General features: G+C 44.6%; 1 protein-coding gene across 2 annotated transcripts in view; it reads right to left on the bottom strand.

The window, feature by feature from the left end:
* Window positions 1–12,176, bottom strand: part of ZNF318 (zinc finger protein 318) — a 49,821-nt gene extending 37,645 nt beyond the window's left edge. The window contains exons 1-4 of one of the 2 annotated variants that reach the window (XM_025188785.2): window positions 11,985–12,176; window positions 11,496–11,656; window positions 10,387–10,469; window positions 9,591–9,697 (exon numbers count right to left, since the gene is read on the bottom strand). Coding sequence is in view for 1 of the 2 variants with exons in the window: in XM_075924987.1 (XP_075781102.1) it covers window positions 8,461–8,790 (330 nt within the window). In the remaining variant the exon portion in view is untranslated. Of the gene's footprint in view, window positions 1–8,460; window positions 9,044–9,590; window positions 9,698–10,386; window positions 10,470–11,495; window positions 11,657–11,984 lie in introns of those variants that run through there. The other variant, XM_075924987.1, reaches the window with a different exon arrangement.
* Window positions 12,177–13,986: the final 1,810 nt, after the last annotated feature.

A 13,986-nucleotide genomic window follows, 5' to 3' on the forward strand; every position in this document is an offset into this window, starting at 1 on the left:
CAGAGCAGAACTAGGTGAGGTGGACAGGGTAGGGTGAGGTGGACAGGGCAGGCTATGGGAGCTGCAGGGCTGGGACTAGTGCAGGGGGACTCAGGAGGTATGGGGCTCTAACAGGCAGAGGGGCTGGCACTCAGGGTGGGGGGAGCAAAGCTAATACTGGGAGAGTCAGGGGGCATAGCTAGTAATGGGGGGCTCTGAGGCCAGGGCTAATATTGGGGACTGGCATGGGGGAGGGGGTTGGGTACAGTGGGGCTCTGGAAACAGCAGAGTGGCACTGGGAGATGGGGTCTGGTGGTGTGGGGCTCAAAGGGGAGGGGGACTGGCACTGATGCATTTGGGATGGGGGGCTGGCACTGGCGGGGTTGGATGCAGGGACTCTGGGATCAGTGGCTGACACTGAGGGGTTCTGGGAGCTGGAGCTGGGTTAGGGCTGGGGCTTTTGGTGGACTGGCAACATTTTATTTGCATAGTGAATTTGCAAATAAGACATTACAAGTACATGAAAAGTTTGTGAACAGGTTTCCTGGTCCCCAGTATAAAATAGGGTTGGGAACCACTGCTCTCCATCAGCAGTTCTCAACTAGGGGCACACATTCCACTGTGGGTACATAAAGGTCTTACAGCGGATGTGTCAACTCATCTAGATATTTGCCTAGTTTTACAGCAGGCTACATTAAAAATACTAGTGAAGTCAGTAGTAGGGATATTAGATATCATGAAATTGAATAGTCACATAATCACATAACATCTTGGAGGCAACAGCATGGCAGTCAGTCTGCCGGGGAACCAATTTAAAAAACAGCTCCCCATGCAGACCAGCTGCCTCTGGCAGCAGCCCATCCACAGGGGTCTGAGCTCCCTGCAGACCGAGGCTGGTCCACAGCAGTAGCCCCTGTCCACGGGGAGGTCAGATAGGAGCTGCTGCCGTGGACCAGCCTCTGTCTGCAGCAAATTTGGGCTGCTGCAGACAGAGGCTGCAATACGGGAGCCTCTCCTGTGCATACACACCCCTGCACTACTGCCTCTGATAAGCCACCTACTTAATGAAGCTTTGAAGGCCATGTTCCAAACAAAACCCTGGATTGCAATAACTATTCTATCTGAAGAGTGGGCACAAAGACCTTCTAAAGCCAATCAACAAATTAAATGGTTGAAGGTTTGCTGCGGAAGGGCACAGTCACTTTCCTATCCCTATGGCTGAGCAGCACCTAGACTTGAGTTTCTCAGCAGAAGTTTCTCCATGTTGCTGTCAAATCAGTACCAATGTGAATCTCAGTAAAAGCAGAGCTTTTGCATGTACTGACATTTTCATCACCTTCCTTGTTGTCTAACCATACTTAGAGCTGACATAAACACCACAGTGTTTAAAGTCCCAGTGGCCACAACTGCCTCATGTACATTAGCATTCTCCAAATTATTTCTATTAGGACAATTGTGTTAAACTTTAAAAAACAACAATTATTATTGTATCTAAGTAGGCAAGGTCTAAGTGAGCTACCTTTGTAGACTTCCCTTATAACATTAAATACTGTGTTAATGAAGTTCTTGGGTGTTAGGGTTGCACAGCAAGACATTCCTGAAGATGGAGAGTGATAACTAAATGTAAACATCAGAAAACAAGGACATAAAAAAAGTTAAAGTATATACTGTTCCTACATCACTACCTTAACTCTGATCCCAAGGTCTGGAAACATACACTGGGAGTTGATCAGTAAGGGAGACACCATAAAGAGCAGACATTAGGAAGTCCTAAGAGCAGGTACTACTGTTTATGTTATGCATCCCAGATCTAAAATTCCAGCATTTATCTGCAAGCACTCTAACTGCCTCCACCATGTTATGTGTAATTATACTGAATGATGAAGGGATTTATTGAAGCAATGTGTATCACAGAGCTATTTCTGTGATAAGAGGTAGCTGTATACTTTGAAAGATGAAACACACCTCATTTCAGCAATGAGTTTTGTAGGATGTCAGAAAACACATGCAAGGGCATCTTCTTCCCCTGGGGATTCTCGGCAGTCAGGTAGCATAGATGACTGCGGTCAGCAGGGCTTACTCAGGGGAAAGTGAAGGCAATGTCTCAGAAGGAATCCTTAGTGCAAGGGTAATGGGGAGATAACATTTAGCACATGTGGGGGAACTGTGTGGAAGAGACTTAGTTGAATTTTGTATTGCCTTAACTCTTCATTTTCTGGTTTTCACTTTTAAGTTCAGCCACACTCCTCATTCTGGAAGGGCATGAGGCATCACGTGGCAACCTTAACTCTGCATGTAAGTTTCTGGGCATTTAATTGCTTTGTTATTGTTTTTTTTAAATAATAGTTTCTCAGTACACTGTGCATCACTTCGCTGCCCATCTCTCTCCATCCACCACCTCTGGCTCCTTGGTAATGATTCCTCCAATCACAGAATGCACTGGCTGCAAGTTAGTCTCTTTACTGCCCCTGCATCTTGTCTTTACCTCCTTCTCTCTGCCTGTGCATATCAGCATGGTCTTCCCTCCTCACAGACAGAAAAGGGTCAGCATGGGACCTGAAGTTTGAGGAGCTGTGAAGAGGATGCAGGAAGAGTGCAGGGACAAGCATGGAGGAAGCTGGGACAGACATGGGGGGTTTGGGGCAACAGCAGTTCCCTAACATTACTTATTGCACAGCTCAGAACCCCTGCTTTCCATCACATTTTTTAAAATATTATATTCCAACAGCTCCCACTCTTTCACTGCTGGAACTGTCTATACTCCATTCAACTGCTTAAGAGATCCATAGCTTGTGTCATCACAGCTCCAACTCCTCAAACAGACTCTCCATTACACCTATTGATCTGATTACCCACATCTCCCCCCACCACAGCATACAGGGATGGGTGAGCTGTGAGGAGTGCTGGACACAGAAAGGGGCAAGAAATTAGAAATGCAGAGTGCTTTCCCCCAAACTGGTCCTAATGTTTGGGGAAGGAACTCTGCAAAGCCATCTGCAACATGGGAATCTTAGGCTACATCTATGCTACAGACCTTGCAGTAGCACAGTTGTCCTGCTGCAGCTGTGCCACTATGAGGTCTCTTGTACAGCCACTCCATGCTGATGAGAGAGCTCTCTGGCCAGTATAATTGAACCACCTCTAACAACTGGCAGTCACTAGGTTCACAGGAAATCATTTTCTGCCAACATAGCACCATCCACACCGGTGCTTTTTAATGATGTTAAATTGGGGTTATCTGGCTAATCATGTAGTCAATACAATTTGTATCGACTATGTGATTAGTCAGTAAGGACAGCTCAGCAGAGCTGTAGCAGGGGTAGCTCCTGGAGCCAGCTCAAGCTGAGACTAAGCAGTCCCGCCCGGCTTGTGCCCGCTCCGAGACCCACTCATACTGCAGCTCTGCATTTTAAATGTAGAGGTGCAGCATCCCAGACCAGCTTATGCTTATCGGGTAGTTGACTACTCTCTAACTTCCCTAGTGCTTTTGTCAATGAAATTTATGTGGGTCAGGAGTGGGTTTTTTTAACACCCCAATCAAAAAAAGTTACGAAAAAAGTGCTATCATAGACAAAGACTTAGAGAAAAGCGTAAAACAACACATTTATTTGAGATGTTCTCGGCTGAATAAATGCAACCAATGAAGCTGAACACCACTTGAAAACTATAATTCTGAGATTTGTGAACTGATCCATTCAACTCAATGGGTGTTCTCATCCCCGTCCTGCCTTCTGACTTGCAGAGGGGCTCAGATTCCCAGCAGCCAAGGCAGCCTCCTAGATCCCAGCTCACATAGGGGCAGGAAGAAAAGTTTACTTCTCAAAGGGGAAAGGCCCCTGATCTTTATAGACTGAGGGAGGAGGTCAGGAAGAATGGCTCAAACTGCTGCACCAACCTAATCCCTCAATTCCACTTGCCACTCATCCCAAAGAGCCCTCTCAGCCTCCCACTTTTCCCAACTCCTCTCTTCATCATTTATTCCTGTCCCCATAACTCACCCTCTCCTCACTGCAGACCCAAACCCTTCTACTCCTCTCTCTTATCCCTGTATCTCCCTCCTAAGACCCTCTCTATCCCCACACTGTTCCAACAGCCTCCCCTCATTGCTCCTCAATGCTATAATCCTCCTTATTTCTTGGTCTCCATGAAAAAGTCATAAGGATCCAAAAATTTTATGAACAGCTCACGTTGAGGGGGCTCTGTATTAGGAAAAAGCCTTAACCAAATGACCCAGTGACTTGCTTTCCTTGGATCACACTCAAAGTTCCATTGTTCAGGAAGCATAATCACATTATCCTTTAATTTTTCCTCTATTTGATCAATGCTGATTTTCTTGATAACTCTTCTAAATGCAGATGAACATCTAACTATGAATTTTAGAGCTTAGTGGAAAAAATAGTATTTTTAAACCAAAAGTTTTGGTCTCAGGTTAAAGCTTCCAAAATGAGTCCTACAGAATTCCAGTAAAGAACAAGGCATGCGCATAAGTCCATAGAAACTGTCAAGTGTAGGGCTTAAACTCAATGCACAGGGGTAGCTATAGGTCAGTGACCACAGCATATCTTCGTGAGCCATTTAGTTACTGTGGCAATAGCTTGCCTAAAAATCCTCTTACTTCAATAGAGATTTAGTCTTGCTGAAAACACACGTTTCAGTTTTTTTAGTTCTGCACTTTGCCAACCTCCAGAGCCAAAAATCCAAGATTAATACCTTTTTTTCAGGATTGCTTCACCAAAGAGGCAGTGGGTGCCATACACAAGATGAAAAAATGCTGAACTGAGATCAGTTGGGCAGAAGGCTATAGCTCGGGTGTAAAAAGGTTGGAGACCACTAAGATCACTTTTTAAGTCTCAGAACAGGTGAAGATCTACTGCCCCGCCCCTTCCTTGAAGCCCCGCCTACATTACATGAGGAAATCTAATGTAAATGTACTGTGCAGGTGCACAGTTCAGAGAGGGCTCAAGAGCTACTCTTGGAGCCCCTGAGATCTACCAGTAGATTGCGATCTACCAGTAGATATCTACCAGTAGATAGCTCATGAACTCCCTACTCAAACAAAATTGGAGCACGAATACTATCAGCAGGGCTCGCCGAACCGCGGCGAGCCCCGCTTGCCAGCCGCGCTGTCCGGCGCAGATCGTTCTGCGCATGCGCAGATCGCCCAAACTCGGCTCTTCCGGGTTGCAATCTTCTTGCCACGGGTGAGTAGATTGTATTATTTGTCGAGCCCTAACTATCAGGACCCCCATGACACAATGCAATTATAGAGACAGAGTAAGAATGTTGATTTTAGAGCACTCAGAAATTATGCCTAACAGAGAATGCTAGTGGAAACGGAGTAGGTTTAGAAGTTAAAAATTACTTAGAAAACTTAGATGTCCGCAAGTCACCAGGGCCTTATGAAATGTATTCTATAACACTCAAGGAGCTGATAGAGGAGGTATCGGAGCCTTTAGCTATCACCTTTGAAACATCATAGAAGTCAAGAGAGATTCTAGAAGAATGGAAAAGGGCAAATATAGTGCCCATTTATAAAAAGGGAAATGAGAACAACCCAGAAAACTACAGTCCAGAGTGTTTAACTTCAGTGCTAAGAAAGATAATGGAGTAAGTAATTAAGGAATCTAGCTGCAAACATCTGGAAGATAAGGTGATAGGTAACAGCCAGCATGAATTTGTAAAGAATAAATTATATCAAACCAATCTGATAGCTTTCTTCAATAGGATATCAAGCCTTGTGGATAAGGGAGAAGCAGTGGATGTGGTACACCTAGACTTTAGTAGGGCATTTGACACAGTCTTGCATGACCTTCTTATCAATGAACTAGAGAAATACAACCTAGACGGGGCTACTATAAGGTAGTTGCATAAACTGGCTGGACAGACATTCCCAGAGAGTAGTTATGAACGATTCACAATCATGCTGGAAGGGCATAACAAGTGGGGTTTTGCAGGGGTCTGTTTTGGGACTGGTTCTGTTCAATATCTTCATCAATGATTTGTATGATGGAACAGAGAGTACACTTATTAAGTTTGCAGATGATACCAAGTTGGGAGGGGTTGCAGGTGCTTTGGAGGATAGGGTCAAAATTCAAAATGACCTGGACAAACTGGAGAAATGGTCTGAGGTAAATAGGACGAAGTTTAATAAGGACAAATGCAAAGTACTCCACTTAGGAAGGAACAATCAGTTTCACATGTACAGAATGGGAAGGAATTGTCTAGGAAGGAGTACTGCTAAAAGGGATTTCAGGGTCATAGTGGACAAGTTAAATATGAGTCAACGGTGTGACACTGTTGCAAAAAAAGCAAATATGATTCTGGGATGCATCAACAGGAGTGTTGTGAGCTCCCAAGAAGTCATTCTACTCTACTCTGCGCTGATCAGGACTCAACTGGAGTATTGTGTTCAATTCTGGGAACCACATTTCAAGGAAGATATGGAAAAATTGGAGGTGGTCCAGGGATGAGCAACAAAAATGATTAAAGATCTAGAGAACATGGGCTATGAGGGCAGACTGAAAGAAGTGGGCTTGTTTAGTTTAGAAAAGAGAAGACAGAGGGGACATGACAGCAGTTTTCAAGTATCTAAAAGGGTGTCACAAGGAGGAGGGAGAAAAATTGTTCTTGTTGGCCTCTGAGGATAGGACAAGAAGCAATGGACTTAATTGCAACAAGGGAGGTTTAAGTTGGACATTAGGAAAAACAACTTCTCAGGGTGGTTAAGCACTGGAATAAATTGGCTAGAGGGACTGTGGAATATCCATCACTGGAGATATTTAAGAGCAGGTTAGACAGACACCTGTCAGGGATGATCTAGACAGTGCTTGGTCCTGCCACGAGGGCAGGGGACTGAACTCAATGACCTCTCAAGGTCCCTTTCAGTTCTATGATTTTATGAAAAAGCAATGATTAACTTTACTAGCAGAATTGGTGCTAGGCAACAATAATTCGGGATCTCTTTTGCAAGCATATTAACAACTAATGGGGGGGGGGAAGAGTCTACACAGGAAAATCTGGAATAAGATAGGGTGTGGATTAAGTATTCTTGGTTCATTCCATGTGTAGATGCTATTATTCTTGAATATGAGTGCCTTTTTCCAAATTATCTTAATCCACTGGACTACTGTCAAATCCAGTGGACAAAGCTAACCTGGAAAAAGGCACTCTTACTCCCAAATAAGGACATCCACACATGGCATTAACCAGGAATTGTTATTCCAGAATAATTCTCCATGTTGGGAAGCTTTTGAAAGTTAAAGACAAAACTGCTTGCTTACTGCAAAGCATATTCAGAGATAATCTAGTATTGACTAAATATTATCCTTATACAATCACATCACCAAATGATAAAGATATTCACTGCTGAAATATAATTTTTAAAAAGGATTTACGTGCACAAATCTGAATATTTTCCTTTAGGCTTAGATGAGAATTTTTAACTACATATTAAACAACTGTCAGAAAATGAATCTGATGAACCTGTAACTAGCTCTCGAGTCTAGAACAAGAAAAATTTAAACTTAAATGTTTATTAGACACTGATTCAGAAAGTTCTCTTCCTTCTGCACTTATAAATTATCCATAAACAAAAAATACTATTAAACAGTTTGAACTAATCTTTGGTTAAATATTCTATTTTATGCATTCACGTGTTTAGTTAGCTAAAGCATAGTTTGATCATGGATTCTTAGTTGAAATGGCAATTCTTGAATTCTTAGCTGAAGAGGAATAAAAGCCTGAATAGAGATAATAAAAGGGATTATTTGGAATGGGGATAAATGATGAAGGGAAAATCACTAGATCTTAGAAATGAAAGGTCCTAGTATAATAGCATTAAATACTTTTTATTTGGTCTCAAAACAAAGCAAGAATCGCTATCCTTATTCTCTGTGTACAGATGGAGAACCAGGGGCTCAAGAAAATTAAGTAATGTAACAGTGGTCACACGGTGGGTCAGTGATAGAATCGGAAACAGAGACAGTTCTCTACACCTATTCCAAAGCGCCGCTCTCTGACTAGACCTTCCTGTCTACTTCTCTAAAAAACACAGGACTGATCCTCACAGGTGTATTTGCCGGCACTCCATTAGACTCGACAAATAGTGTTCTGTGGCAAGAGGAGTCAGATTCTGAAACGACTGTGTCATGGACCAATCAGAACTACTTCAGGGGAGCAGAACAATCAGCATTACCAATCGGGCGGGTTTGTTTGGGAGAAATCCGATGAGGGGCGAGGGGGCGTTCAGCAGCAGTTTCCTGGCTGCGGCTGTCCCTGCATGGTGGGATAGCTGGCACCAGGACAGGGTGTCCGCTCCCCAACTGGAGGGAAGGTGCAGGCCAGGGGCTGTGTTGGCCAGGAAAGGGGCACAAGCACGCAGCGCTAGGAGAGCGCAGACGGCCTGGCCCGCAGGGCGCTCGCACAGCCTGGGGAGGGGGCGGGGCCCGACCGAGTGTGTCCTGGGGGTGGGGGGGTAATTACCCGGCTGCTGTTGCTGCTGCTGTCTCCATGCTCGCCCCCGCGGCGGCTCCGGCTCCGGCTCCTCCCGGGCCTCGCTCCCCCCGGCGGGGAGGGCAGCCTCTTGCTGCGGTGCGGGGACGGGGAGCGGCGGGAGGCTGCGCGGTGGCCGGACGGGGAGCGGTGGCGGCGGGACGGGGGAGGCGGCGAAGCTGAGGAGTGGGGGCGGCCGCGGCCTGGGCCCGGCCCAGACCCCGAGGTGCCCGAGCGGGAGCTGCGGGACCCGGCCGAGCTGCTCTCCTTGGAGCGGTGGGAGGGCGGCGGGCCGGTGCGGGAGCTGTTGGAGCGGTACATGGCGGCGGCGCCGGGGGGCCGAGCGGGAGGCCTCCGCTGCTCACTTTCCCGGCGCCGTCCTCCGCCGCTCGCCTGGGCCCCTTGCGTGCGCGCTCCCGACACCGACACCACCGTCACGCGGGGGGGGGGGGGGCGCTCACACAGTCGAACAAAATGGCGCCACCAGAGCCTCGATCACATGATCTAAGGCAGGCGGGAGCCGCCAGAGCGTCTCCCTGCTCTGGGGACGGCCCCGCCCTGCCTTGGAACCCCCTCCTCTCCCGCCGTGCAGCCCGCCCTCGCAGCGCCCCCTCCGCTCTGACGTTAACCTGCCATGGAGCGCCCCCTGCCGGCCGGTGCGCGGTAGCTGCAGCCGCTCGTGGGCGACAGCAGGTGCAGCTCCGCCGGGAGAGGGGATTCTGGGGCCAGCGCGGGGAGGCCCACGGAGCGAAGCCGGGCCGGAGCGAGGAGAGGCCTGTAGCTACACAGAGGCAGAGCTGCCCCTTCTCCACCAGTGCCGGGTGCCCCTTGCCCTGGGGGGAGAGGAAGCTGGTTGGTGCCGAGTGGAGAGCGCTGGCTGCCGCTCCCCCTCTCTCCGGCTAGCGGAACAGAGTGAACCCGGCTGCCAGGCAACAAGTATGTTGACACACATGTAATTAAACCCGTGGAAGGCCGAGCCCCAAAATACCGCTGAGACCAGCTACCATTGGGTTTTGTGAAAGTTTGGAAAGCATATCCAGTCTCCTGTCTCGAATTGTAAGCCAGATCGGTGTCCTACTGGATCAGGAAGAAACTACCTGCACGGAGAGATTGTACCCTACTTGTTTAGGCTTTATTGCAGCTTCTTCAGAAGAATCTGGTACTGATCACTGTCAGGATAGTGGACTGCCAGACGCTGTCCTGGTTTACTGTGACAAATCATGTTTTCCTGCATTAAATCAAAGCAGACAAGTTAATGTTGAAGTGGAAATCACTTTTTACATCACTATTCTTTGTCGATTAGGAGCTGAAATAGGCTCTTAATATTTTGTTATTCACAGGTTGGGATCGTATTTGTAGAGCCTTGCGCAGATACAAAATGTGTATTTGCAGCTATTCCACAAACATGTTCTACAGATATAAAGCAGATAGCTGCACATTTGCAGGGCTTTAGGTATTTCCAAGTTCAGCTTAAATTTTGCTCTCTTCTAGGGTTGCGTGCCCCTGAGCACACTTGAATCAGACAACTGGGGATACCTAAAGAAAGGTTTTCGGGCTTATTGGTCTCTTGACACCTTTAAAAGGCACATGTGCAGAGTGGATAGACTGTGTCTTAATGTCATACTATAACCAGCTGCCTCACCTTTAAACTGTTTCTGAATGAGTGCACAGCTATACTAGTCCAGGAAACACACTTAAGTGTGTAAACCATCAGAGCATGCTGAGCATGCACTGTAGCCTATGTAGTCATATGAATTTATTTATATTACACTTCTCCATCCTAACACACTCTCAAAGTTTGTTGTGACTTGTCTTTGACTAAATTGCATGTACGGTTATTGACCTAATGGGCCTCTGATCCTAACTGAGATTAAGTGTGCAACTACAATAGAACTAATTAATCATTAAGAAAATTACCAGGTAAATCACGTCCAACTATTTCTGTAGAGCTCAGAATCTTTCAGACTCAGCAATTCACGAAGTCCTGCTCTGTGACAATGCTATGAAACCAATACAGCATTTAACATTTGCAACTAGGACAATGTAACAGTGACAAATATACTTTATTAATTTTAAAGAAAAATAAAGAAAAGAGGTGAGCCACAAACTTAAACAAGCAAAAGCAGACTCCGGTGACAGAAAAATACCCTTTTTGGGGTTTCAGCTGCCTGTATATTTGCTCTATTCTTTCGCTTTCCTCAGACCAGCCCTGAATCTTTGGTTTAAAAAAGACATGTTTTCTTTTTCCTGTAGTAATATTACCTTTAACAAAGTCATCTTAAAGAAACAAATATAAAAAACTAAGAAAGCTTGCCCGGGCGTTTAGATAACACTCATTACTGTGACATCTAAATGCTGCACAGAAACCCAGAACACCAAAATGTTTTCATGCTTTATTCCTCTAAACAGAATAGGAGGCCCTGAGGCAAGGTCTTGGTGATTTCCTGCATTGAAGTAAGTGGCATATAGAAGCCGAGGCTCTCCAGGAGCCATTGCTATTGTGTTTTTGTTCTGTGTGTATACAGTACCTGGCATAATGATATCCTGATTCATGGGCTCTTTGACATAATGATAACACAAATAATAAGGGTCAAAAATGCAAATGAAAAATAATAAAGATAAAAACTTTTCTCCATTCAGATGACAGAACTGCTCAATGGCAAATAAAAAGGATGCACACACTAGAGATTACATGGGTCTGAAACAGTTCAGAGTAGAAAACACACATCGTGAAGAAACATTACAGTCCACCAATATATTACCCTATAATCCTACTGGGCAGCTCTATATATTTTCAGTTAAACTCTTTCCATACTGTACTGCATTGCCATCTCTAGAACACACAACACTGACTCCTTTTTTCAAAGGGCTCAGCACCCTTTAACTTCAGTGGGATTTATGGGTACTCAGCAGTTCTGAAAATAAGACCAGATGCATTCAATTCTTTCTAATTAGATGCTCAGCACTTTACAGGAACAGGCCATAAGCTTTGTCATGTGAGTGAAAAACTCAAGGGAAGTCTTTACCTGCTTTGCAGAGGTTTTTGGAAAAGTCCCATTATTGATGCACCAGGTTTTCACAGGAGAAAGGAGCTGCCACTCAGTCTTCCATGCTAATAATTGGAACCTGAAACTCCTTTGGAACCTTGAGGCTCATTTTGAGCTGAGGAACTTCCAATTAGCTGATTCTTGAAGAAAGAGATTTTAACCAATCAGATAGCGATAGCAATGTTTGTGGAAATAAGGGATCTTTTTGCTTTTATTTCTCCCAGCCAGGTGCACAGAGCTGGAGATAAGCCTCAAATGAAGAAATAGAAGAGAGAAAGTGGCAGAAAAAAGCACTTTTAGGAAAGAGGAGGGGAAAGAGTAACATGAAAGGAAATTAGCCAACAGAAGTAAAAGAAAATTTAAAAAGTAAGAACAGGCATCAAGAATGAGATTTGATTGAGAAGCTGGTAAGTAACAAGCAGAAAGACTAGGAAACATGTAAAATCTTTATTTTTAAATTTGTTTTACCTTCATAAGTCTGAGAAGAGACCAGCACACAGCAGCCCATAGTATCTCTAATCCCTGGAATATCAATAAGAGCAAATGTGATTTCCTTTCTTCCTAGGTAGAGTTTACAGCAGTGTGTACATCACCCATATGAGGTGTGTTGGAGATTATTTCCTGTCTCCAGAATTTGTCATTAGTTTTTCCCATGGAGAGCAGGGACAAATGTTCATGCTGTGTCTTCAGATGCAGAAGTAAACAGGTCATAAAAATATTCCAGACTGAGCTAGCAAGGGAATGTTCAAACCTCCCCTGCTTGTGACCTCACAGAATTCTAGGACAGTTCAACTGATAATAGAGCCCCAGTTGGGAGAAAACTGCAGCCAAATAGTTATTTTAAGAGCACTGGTAAAAACTCTCATATTTCTGGGTTTAAGCCTTATCTGGGCCTGCCTCCCTCTGTTCAAATTCAATACCTGCTATGTTTGGGAGATATATATAGACATACACCCCTGTGTCATCTCCCAGTGCTGAAGCAATGCTGTGGGCAGTATGTGATCAGTCCAAAAATAAATTTCTTGTGAAAGTAGAAATTTCATCATTTGGAACATTTTAATTTTGATTGGTCAAAGCCCTGAAGAATAGACTCTTTGGAGCAATCTTGCTTTAGACCCTGAGGGAGGGACTAGTCCTAATTTTTTCTCCATCTCCAGTGTTAGGATTCAATGACAAATGTAGCATTTGTCATTATTTATAGGTGGTGTGCATGGTATTTCATCGGTGAATATGGCACAATTTCCTGCTCTAAGTTGCTCAGACCCTACATCAGACCAAAACATAACAGAGAATGAGAACATGATGTTGCAAGATGAAAAACAGAGGGAAAACGTTATGGTCGCAACCCTGCTCCCACTTAAGTCAATGTGAGTTTTGCCATTGACTTCAATCAGTATGTACAGTCTTGGGACCAATACATTCAGATCACTTATGTTTGGACTCTGGTGGGACTTTTTTATTCTTTTCCTGGTTTACTTTGTTAGTTTTATTTTTTAACATAATTGTGTGAATGTCTAGACAACAATGGCTGGACTAAAAAGGATCAACAAGAACTGCTTCTTGTTCACTCCTGGGTAATCTGGTCCAAAATGAGAAGTCAGGAGAGAGGAGAAGACAGAATTCAGGGTACAAGAGGGACAGTAGGAATAGATAAGAGATGCTATAAGGTCTTATCTATTGAAAAAATCAGTAGTTTGGGGAACATGAAGCCATGTTTTGTTCTGGATATTTAAGAACTTTTCTTGATGCCTTAAAAAGCTATAAGAAGCTTCCTCATTTGAACTTAAGTAATACTTCAGAACAATGAAGAGCTATAGGCTACGTCTACACTGGCCCCTTTTCCGAAAGGGGCATGCTAATTTTCAAGTTCGTAATAGGGAAATCCGCGGGGGATTTAAATATCCCCTGCGGGATTTAAATAAAGATGTCCGCCGCTTTTTTCCGGCTTGTAGAAAAGCCGGAAAAGAGCGTCTAGACTGGCCCGATCCTCCGGAATAAAGCCCTTTTCCGGAGGATCTCTTATTCCTACTTCAAAGTAGGCCAGTGTAGACGTACCCATAATGTTTTATTCATGGACAGATGCAAGATCCAATGTTTCATATTTGTGTGTTTGAGATACCTTTTGTACCAAAACATTTCCTCAGTTGTACCTCCGTTGATGAGAGAGTAATAAATCAATAACAGAAATCCATCATTTTGTCTTCTACATGGAAGCTTGCTTACTAATTGAAGTCAATATGATACTTCTTTTATAGACTTAAAAATAGCATGGTAGAGGCAAGAAAGAACCCACCCAACATATACACAGTGTGTACAGCATCAATGGCTGGCAATACATGCATGATAAACATATCTTCTAAGTCCTAAATGCAGGTAAGTGTTACAGTTAGGGCTGGAACTAGGATACATGGGCAGAAGAATGGGACAAGCTTACAGATATACCAATAATTGCTCTATGCAGCCAAGCAGA

This window comes from Pelodiscus sinensis, chromosome 3 (assembly GCF_049634645.1).
Source record: "Pelodiscus sinensis isolate JC-2024 chromosome 3, ASM4963464v1, whole genome shotgun sequence".
In the NCBI taxonomy this organism is placed as follows: Eukaryota; Metazoa; Chordata; order Testudines; family Trionychidae; genus Pelodiscus; species Pelodiscus sinensis.